Source organism: Saccostrea echinata, unplaced genomic scaffold (assembly GCF_033153115.1).
Source record: "Saccostrea echinata isolate AGI-Se365-2 ecotype Australia unplaced genomic scaffold, CSIRO_AGI_Sech_v1 ptg000012l, whole genome shotgun sequence".
Lineage (NCBI taxonomy): Eukaryota > Metazoa > Mollusca > Bivalvia > Ostreida > Ostreidae > Saccostrea > Saccostrea echinata.
Genome location: NW_026889761.1, coordinates 15292547 through 15302500, shown reverse-complemented (window position 1 = coordinate 15302500; position 9954 = coordinate 15292547). Strand labels below are relative to the sequence as shown.

The 9954-nt window shown below is 31.6% G+C and overlaps 1 protein-coding gene and 1 long non-coding RNA gene across 2 annotated transcripts in view; both read right to left on the bottom strand.

Moving 5' to 3' along the window:
- Positions 1–9825, bottom strand: part of LOC133185414 (uncharacterized) — a 17524-nt gene extending 7699 nt beyond the window's left edge. The window contains exons 1-5 of the mRNA XM_061320600.1: positions 9779–9825; positions 9157–9389; positions 7316–7435; positions 7131–7195; positions 6804–6896 (exon numbers count right to left, since the gene is read on the bottom strand). Coding sequence (XP_061176584.1) covers positions 6804–6896; positions 7131–7195; positions 7316–7435; positions 9157–9389; positions 9779–9792 — 525 coding nt within the window. The 5' untranslated portion in view covers positions 9793–9825. The remainder of the gene's footprint in view (positions 1–6803; positions 6897–7130; positions 7196–7315; positions 7436–9156; positions 9390–9778) is intronic.
- Positions 3905–4877, bottom strand: LOC133186003 (uncharacterized). The gene is made up of 2 exons (XR_009720989.1): positions 4770–4877; positions 3905–4037 (listed from the first exon to the last, which is right to left on the bottom strand). It is a non-coding gene; the product is annotated as an uncharacterized LOC133186003 (long non-coding RNA).
- Positions 9826–9954: the final 129 nt, after the last annotated feature.

Below are 9954 nucleotides of genomic sequence, written 5' to 3'. Positions count from 1 at the left end.
GACGGACGGACGGACGGACGGACAGACGGACGGACGACGGACGACGGACAACGGGTGATCAGAAAAGCTCACTTGAGCTTTCAGCTCAGGTGAGCTAAAAAGTGGCAGTTTTGTTGTGTATAAATGAAAAGTATTAAAACTATAATCCAGAAAATTCAGAGTAGAAATGTTCGAAAGCAAAACCCACTCACAGTATTGTCAGTCCGAGCTCAGTGGTGTGTGCAGACTTTAACAATTGAACACTCCCAGTGAATCGTAAACATTAACAATAACAGAGCTCGTGCCCTGTTTACAGAAACAGTTTACGTTTCACGGGTGTATTCAATTTGTTAAACTCTGTACACAACACTGAGCACGGGCTGACGATATTAGTGAGGGGGTTTGCTTTCGCACATTTCTACTCTGAATTTTCTGGATTATAGATGTAATGTTTTTCATTAATACAAAACAAAATCGCTTCTTTTCTTAAATATTAAGGATAAAGATAAAATTTGTGGAAGTGCAAGGGGGTGAATTCAAAAAAAATGACCAAACGCATATTTATCAACCCACACTAAAAATACATTCAATGAAAATAGATTTCTATGTCTCAGCATATGTCTTTAGATAGTGTCTAAATACCTGCCAAATATCTCGTTGATATCTCAATTAACAAAAAAGTTATGCCCAAAAATGATGCTAAAATTGTCAGGAGTGCAACACCTTTTTGTGACATTTTGAAATTTCAATATTTTTTGGAGATCTGTGAAATAAAAAATAATGCTTCATGTTGAAAATAAAGACTTTCCTGATAATATTCAAAGTATTGAGCTTTAAATGTGGACTGTCATAACTTTTGTTTACTCAAGTTGTGGACATGGCTGATGTTTAAAAAAATGTTATACCATGTCAGGAGTGCAACAGAAAAAATGTAGTGTTGCCAAAAAAACATCAATTGTAAAATTCTCATAGAAAATTAAGACAAAAAAGAATTTTGGAAGTGTAAAATAATAACTGACATACATTTTAAAACTTAAAAATGTTATATAAATCACATGCAGCATTAATGAGAGTCAAGTATATGCGCATACCCAAAAATGTCAGGAGTGCAACATTTGATGTTTTGCTCCCAAGCATGAAAAAACTATTATCATTATATGATTTTCTGATTTTTATTTTGGAAAATAAAGACACTAAGAACATTTTTACCAAATAGATTTATCAATTACAGGATCTGTCTGTGCTTCAGATCCATATTTCTATGGTCAGGAGTGCAACACATTTTTTTGAAGATTCAAGTTGTGTGAAGAAAAGACTTCTATTCATGCTTAGAAGTATTCATTAATTAATAATGATCTATTTGTATAATTTAATGCTAAATTATTGAAAGTTTTATTATTAAAATCCTTCCTTTTTCAATTTTATCAATTCAGATGTGTTTTTATCTTTTTTGTGATTTTTTTAATGAACGTTAAAAATAAACACACTAAAACATTGTCATTAAATTCAAGTAATTCCTCCTCAATTTCACTGAAACAACAGAACAAGTTCTTATGTAATTTTCACTTCACAATTCTACTTTAAAGGCCCCAATGCTTTTGGTCAGGAGTGCAACAAATATGTTAGAATTATAAATCATCCAATAAGAATAAAAATAAAGAAAAAATAATGAGTAGAATTTTTCTGGTGGGTTACTGTGTTTGTCTTCTAAAGGAAAATATGCTTTAAAATATATTTTATCTTCTAAATATACATTTAAGCTAGTTTTATTGGCATAAAATAGGGTATAATTCCAGATAAAATGTGAATTTTAAATACTTTCATCTGTTTAATTATGAAGTATTGGACTATAAGTATTGCACAATTTCATTACCACTTGATGTTGCCAACACTTTATGAATTTTTGTGTTCTGTGGTTTTAATTTTAAACTTTACTGCAGTCAGGAGTGCAACAAAACTGGTTCATAAGTACCGATGCTTTTTAACTATCTTTACTAAAAAATAAGTTGAAAAAAATGCTTGATACTATTTGATGTTCAAAACACTATGTCTATCAACAAATTACAGAAATTTTACAGTCAATTCAGGGAATAGTTTTCATCATTTCACAAATATTTTAAATACAATTTATATATATTACACTTTGCAAATAATCATGTTTTAAGGTCTTCAAAATATGAAACACCTACTGTAAACGATGAAAAATATCAACACAACAAATTGATTTACAAAGTAAGAATGGGTTATTGTGTGTTATAATTTTTAAAACAATGTTAAATAAAATACATATCAGATGTCAGGAGTGCAACACAATAATGTAACATAGGGTCACTTCAAAATCTAGTATTTTTTGTAAGAGAACTCGTATATAACAATTCTTTTTTGGCCTAGATTTAAAGAATTGACTTGAACGGACAAAAAAGTGAACTTTGGGGAATTTTATTGCTTCATATTTTTTTCATATTAAAACTTTTCAAACCAGAATTGAAAAAATAATGTAAAATAACAATCAAAAAGCCAATTTTTTGTCACATGTACAAGAGAAGATACTCATTCAAGGTCTAGATTTAATCATTTTTACCCCTTTCACCATTTTGAAGCATAAAAAACTATAATTTCTTGTGATTATGTATTTTAGAAAGTCTTTCAAGGTGTAATGATATTTTCTTTTTTCAAAAGAAATTTTACTAATAAAAATTCTGAAACTTTTTAATCCAATTGTCTATTCCATTGCCACTTCAGGATTTTAAACTAGAATGCATTTGCAATATGATGATATGAGTGAAAAATATGTTATAAGTAGTTGAATTTTGCCAAAAAAATTCAGTTTGGTGGTCATTTTTTTTTAATTCACCCAAGGATGTGTTAATCAAACGCGTCCAGGAATTCGTAGTTCCAATAATTTCCAGATAAAATAAGTTTTTAATTATATTTTCGTGTGAAATGCTATTGCAATATATAAGTCGTGATATTATACAGAAATTTTGAGAAAATATTAACTTCAAATCTGTGTCTAAGCACCTTTAATGGTATGGGTTATGTATTTCCCTAATAAGAAAATTATCTAACGTCAAGTGCCTGTGCACCAGGGCTTTCAAAAAGGTCAGAAACAGGCAGAACTTTTACAACAAGAGGCCCAAGGGCCACATCGCTCACCTGAGCACATTGGCTGAGAAAAAAGCAAAACTCAGTTCAGTATTGAGAAGTTTACATGGGGGGGGGGGGGGGGGGGGAGGCTGAAATTTTAAACTACCTGATGGTGCTTCCATATCAATATGATCTTAAATTCACTGTCAAGGAATTTTTGTTACATCACTCAAAGCTTTGTGTCCAATATTTCAGACTTAAGATATCACTCTAAAAATTGTTGCAAATTGAAGATTGGTATCAGGACCAAGTCACCAAGGAAGACCGAGATAGTTGCACTTGAAACAATTAAAATACAATTAAAATTTAATTCATTAGTATTGAGTGATGTAACGCAGACACTTCAAGTTTAATTCAAATTAATTAATTACAACTGAAGTATATCTTACTTGTGACACTCATTTTTGTTCCTTTATATACAAAATTTCTATCCATTGTTCTCATTTACACTCAAATCTAAAGACTAATGCATAAAAAGATCACCTTCTGTTTCAGACGTAACAGGACACAAACTTCAGCACACAGAAAAGAAAATTTCCTCCAAAATTAAAATTAATTGAACAAATTTTTTATTAAAGGATTTGCACTTACATTTGGGCATTTTTTGGCCAAGTTTGCATAATCATATGGCAAAGGACGAAAATTATATGCCTCATTTCAACATATAGAGATGTAACACTTTTTTTAAAAATTTACTTAATTGTTAAGTTTTTACTTTGAATCAGATTATGGGAAACTTTAAGAAAATTTTAACTTAATAAATAAGTAAACAATTGAACAAATTTTCAGTTTTATTTAAATAATATACTTTGTATTGTATATGCCCCTTTCTACAATAACGTCATTTTATCTTCTGTCAAGAGATCAGTTTTGATCTTTTCCGAGTTAAAGATCCGTGGCCATTCTATGACCTGAAAAGAAAAGAAAAAAATGGTGAAAAGGTAGTTTGACAAGGATATTAAGATCTATACTCCATACTTTGATAGTGATGTAACACTATCTCATGATATTTTCACAAATTTAACTTGGACACGAAAACTGGTGTCCTATGTTACATCATGTAATGAAGTTAAAGAATGACAGAACAATGTATAATACACAACTTCACTCAAGTTTATTGTGTGTTTTGCACTTCTTAAAACAACAATTAGTTATTTTTGTCAGAAGCCGGTCAACAAAAAATTATGCACATTCATAAATAGTGATGTAACAATGACACATTCTGTTGTGGCTTAATAATCTTGTCAAAGTTACATCTTTTATAAATTTTCAAATATTTACTAAAATTTTCTAAAATAGAGATTACAATGGTTATTACTTGATGCAATTAAATTAAGCTCAATCAGTTGAAACTTAATCACATGTAAATGACCATTTTTGAATTAAAAGACTTAGGTAATACTTGATTGGGGGGCGTGATGTAACTGTGAACACAATCAGTCCCACCATAATGTGAAAATAAATAAGCATAATTCTTATATTAGTGTAGCATAGTTCAATATTTACAGTTTATTAGAAAATTAATTCTTATTTCTTTGCAAACACGCAAATCTGACATTATATATGTTTCAAAATACATCCTTAAATCGCCGAAAAAGATGAGGTCCCTAAAAAATGAGAGACGTAACATGTAAATGACCTACCTACTACTCGCGTCTCCTGTCATCTTTTTCTTGGAACTGATCCAACACGTGCACAGGTTTCACCAAAAATGAAAGTAGAGACCAGAAAATGTCACGCAAACAGGATGTCGTCCTCTGGTCACCCGAGTATTTGATTTATGACACATGTATACAGACGTAACGTTTTGACACGAAAATACAGAAAAATTATGATGATTATTTTTGAAATAATACTTTCACATTTGAACACAACCATAGTTCGTAAATCTTTTACGACGTCTCTAATTGCTATAAATAGAACATATCGATCGAAGTTTCCTTCTATTGTATCTGAAAGCGGCTGTGCGCGAGACATAACAAAATTGACACGAAATGTTACATCCCCAAGCATAAAATTTAACCATTGTTTAATTTTAAAAATATTCAATATTTTTTTTACAAACCCAGTAAATTTAATAAATAAATTTGTATATAATAAACGAATCAAGAAAATTAGGTGGAAGGATTTTATTTACTGCTGCTATTCCTCCATTTCTTCGGACCATATGAAAAAATGTCACAGAGATTGTCCACTGAATTGCATCAAAAACAATAATTACAAGTTTGATTATTTGCTTGACAATCATTAAAACATCATTAGTTATTAAATATGAGCATCAGAAAATTATTAAATAAGTTTATTCATCTAAGTTGTGAAAGAAAAAGAAATAAATGGCAATTTTGATAGACGTAACGAAAATTCCTTGACAGCGAATTTAGGATCATATAACAAATGGCTTTGCTGTTCTTGAGCAGAAGATTATTTCCTATATATTTATTTGTAAAAATTTGATCTCCCATTGTGGCCCCACCCTCACCCCGGGGGCCCTCATTTGAACAAATTTGATTCTACACTACCTGAGGATGCCTCCATATCAATTTAACTAATCATGGCTTTTCTGTTCTTGAGAAAATGATTTTTTCCGATATATTTCTATGTAGAACTTTGGTCCACCTTTGTGGCCCCATCCTACCCCTGGGGGTCATGATTTGAACAAACTTGAATCTACACTACCTGAGGATGTTTCCACATAATTTCATCTTTCCTGGCCCAGTGGTTCTTGAGAAGATTTTTAAATAATGCCATTATTTTTTCACTAATTCCTAATTATCTCCCCTTGAAAGAGGGCTTGGCCCTTCATTTGAACTTGAATCCCCTTTACCCAAGGATATTTTGTGGCAAGTTTGGTTGAAATTGGCCCAGTGGTTCTTGAGAAGAAGTCGAAAATGTGAAAAGTTTACAGACAGACAGACGGACAAAATGCGATCAGAAAAGCTCATTTGAGCCTTTGGTTCAGGTGAGCTAAAAATAGCAGGTACCTTGTGGAAGCAATATTAAATATGTTATCAAATTTTTCTCCATCAAATATTTTGGCCGGTACAATCATGATTTCAGTCAGGTAAAAGAATTGGGTACCAGCAGATTTTGAAAGGCTTGTATCATATACATGTATTATATTTACATGTAGCTTATGATTTATATTCCTTAACATTCAGATTAGGCCAAAAAAAAATTAGTCTTGTTTCCTGCTACCAGCCTGAAAAAAATAGGGTAGGTAGGTTGGAAAATTATTTTATTATCTTTTTTATTTCATTTTTTCCGACAGCATATTCTGAATATGAACTAATACATGATCAAATTAAACATAAAGGAGAAACAAGTCATGACATAACCTTTGTTCACTTACTTTGTATGCTGGACTAGTTCAAATATTAAATACGACCGACAGCACTTGAGTCTTGACTTCTGCCAATGGCTGTTGCCATTTTGTTTTATGTTAAGACGGAAACCAATCACGGTTACAGAACGATGAAATTCCGGAAATTCTCGATTTTTTCCCCCAAACCTAAAAAATACTTTAGGGGTTGGATGCCAAAAAAATTAGGGTCAGTTGGGTAGCAGGAAACCGACTATTACTTTTTGGCCTTATTCATTGAATAAAGTCTAGAACAGACTGATTCACTTTACATTAATACTGTTCTGACAATATTTTCTACAGTTTTCTATGTTTTTACCTGTGATAGTTTTCTTTTGTTCCATAGCTTCATGAAAGTTTTAAAGTAGGCTTTCCTCTTTGGAGATGACATTTCTTTGGGGTTCTTGTGTTTCTGTGGACAATATTTTAACATTATCTTATCAGTAGATTCTGATGATCAATGTAAAATTGTTAAATAGAAGTATCTCTAACTTCAATATTATAAATTTAATAATATACTGGTAAAAATCAGTAGTTCATAATATTCAATGTACAGCACATTCAATTCTATTACTGGGTAATATCATTTACAAACTTTTTCATACAGAACCCATTTTTAGAATGTTACAAGAGTTATCCTCCCTACCTCTTCTTCAAGCCATGTTGTGAACTCCACTTGCTTACTAAGGAAATCATCCATAGATAATTTATCTGATGTGGAAAAATTTGAATATTAGAATAAAATACGTTCTTATTAATTTGATAAAGATTTTCTTACAAACATTCTGAAAAACCATTATTTCTGCTGTTTTCTGCAGTTATGGTATTTACTTTTCTCTTTTCTTTCTTGTTTTTCTTTTTCTTTTTTCTTATCTCTTCTTGTTGACTTCTTGGCAAAGGTTTGGAGTTTTCGGCTGGCTTTGTGTACATCATCACAGGATGATCCAGACACTTAAGAATGAAAAGTTAAATATGTCTCAAAAAAACTCATCATCTTTAGTAGATGGCAGTTTATTGATGTCAGTTGTATGATGATTAATTGCAAGCTTTTAAGTGATATGAAATGCTAGAACTTATATTTATATATTATATACATCTTTTACTTATAAAATGCACTAGGAAACCAACAAAACTGCATTCATCCTAATGTGTGAATCTACTAAATGAATAGATATGTGTACAAGGTTACACAAAGCACTAACAATGACCAGTAATATAATAAATATACAGATATTATCCAACACGACCACATAATTTTACTAGGGCTGGGATGATATATCGAGATATCGATAATATCGATTCAATGTGAGGATGATACGCATATCGATACGTATGAAGAAATATCGACATATCGCCCAAAAAATTCTGACTTGTGTTTTTCTTTGTTTACTTAACATTTTGGGTTTAATATATAAAATAAATATGCTTAATATAAATATAAATATGAAATACATAATAATTAAGACCACTTGTGCAAAATAATTAAGTTTTACAACAGATATGCAACTTCTTTGAATAAATTATTCTTATTTGTGAAGAAATGTTTTGTTCATTTCAATATAAAAAAAGAATTTATAACCAATTAAACATATCGTGATACATATCGTATCGTGGCTCAAATATCGGGATACGTATCGATATAGAAAAAGTTGTATCGTCCCAGCCCTAAATTTTACGTCATCTGCATAGGAAGGGTGACATACCGGTACATCTTATGCATAAGCGATCCTTTTCTAACAAATGTTAACCTATAAACAACGTCTCTGGCTACCATGGACAGGAGGAAATTAATATACTTGCAGATGCTTTTGATTATGGATACATAATTATTTATCAGATCTATTCATAAATTCAAAATCTCAATCCTGATACAAATTCGACATTGGAAAGAAAAAAAATCCATTTTTCTTCATTTTATTTTTCTTCTCTAAAAATTCAAATAAATGAGCAGCGGGTTTGTTAACCTAAAAAAAATGCTGTACATATGTAGGAACACCCCTTGCTAGTGCTTCAAATATGTACATAATCATTTTTATTTTATCACAAAATACAGCTGTACAGCTCAAATTTATTACACACCATTGCATCACTATCAGCCATTATACTATAGCAAGCACAGCGAGCTCAATAGACTAACTTGTAAGAACTGAAGAAATTTGGAATGAAATCTGTATATTTGTCAGGCAAATTTTCTTGTGCAACATTCCCAGAATTCCTTCGCAACCAGGATTCCATGCGAAAGTATAACAAAAAATACAAAAGACCAAGGATAATTGTTCCTTATCAAGAGATACGTTTACTTTTTTTTCTTTGCAGAGAGCTTAAAAGAAAGAAAAAATAATTGCATCTACTCTACAATTTATTCATTTAACATTGCACAAGACCTGTAGTCTCGTTCAACCAGGCACTCCGCTTTCTCCGTAAATTCCGACGTCAAGTGACGTCACAGTCTAGACTGTGTCTCTTGCGGTTTGAAGTTTGAAGAGGCTTATCAACATTACATGTGCAGTGTAAAGGTTTTGATGGTACAACTGCGCTCGCCCCAACGGTCACACCATAAAACATATTATCTCTAATTCCTAGCGAGCGAGCTTAAGAGTGCCGTGCATGGCCCTATTATTTACACCCTATAAGTATAATCATGTGACTTAACAAAAGAACTATTCAAACACCTGCTGTCTCAAGATCTGATGAGCTATGTCCAGATATTTCGTGGTTGACTTCATCATCTGTTCCATCATCCAAGGTACCATTATCACCAAACACATTACTCAGTCCCACCTTGTCAAACTCTGGTTTGTCCTCCTTGAGGTATGTAAACTCCTGTCTTTCCCCTTTGTTTCTTTTCTTGTCTCCTGATGAGCTTAAGGAGCTGGATATCGCAAAGAATCCTCTCTTCTTTGTCCTATTTTAAACAAACTGAAATTCTTTATAATGTATCAGAACAGGGACCTATATACTTAGTATATAGGTCCCTGATCAGAAGCATAAGAATAACAGATTTGCAACTCCGCCATTTACAGGTTTACTTGCGAAGTTACGATGCTAAAAACAACAAAGTCTTCTGTGAGAGTTCTATCAGTTTTTCCCAAAAGACGGCTGCCAAGGACTTAGGTACATTACTTTCAAAAGTGGATTCAACATAAAATAATCAGTTTGACAAGCCAGAGACATAAAACACCTGATAAATCAGTCAGAGTCTCTGAAAAAATTATATAAAATAATAAATTTATGCAGAATTTTATGCAGGCTGATTTGCAAATTAGAGAAAAATTCATATGAATATGAATCTACCTTAATTTGTCCATGTTTTATTTCATTCTTTTTTCATCCATTCGAAAAAATTCAATTCCGCCGCCTAGTCTTTGTCAAAATGAAGTGATAAACACCATTGAGAAAAGCCTCGTAACGGCAAGCGTTTAGAAGACGCATAAGATTTTATTTTTTTTAAAAAAATCCTACTTTGACAA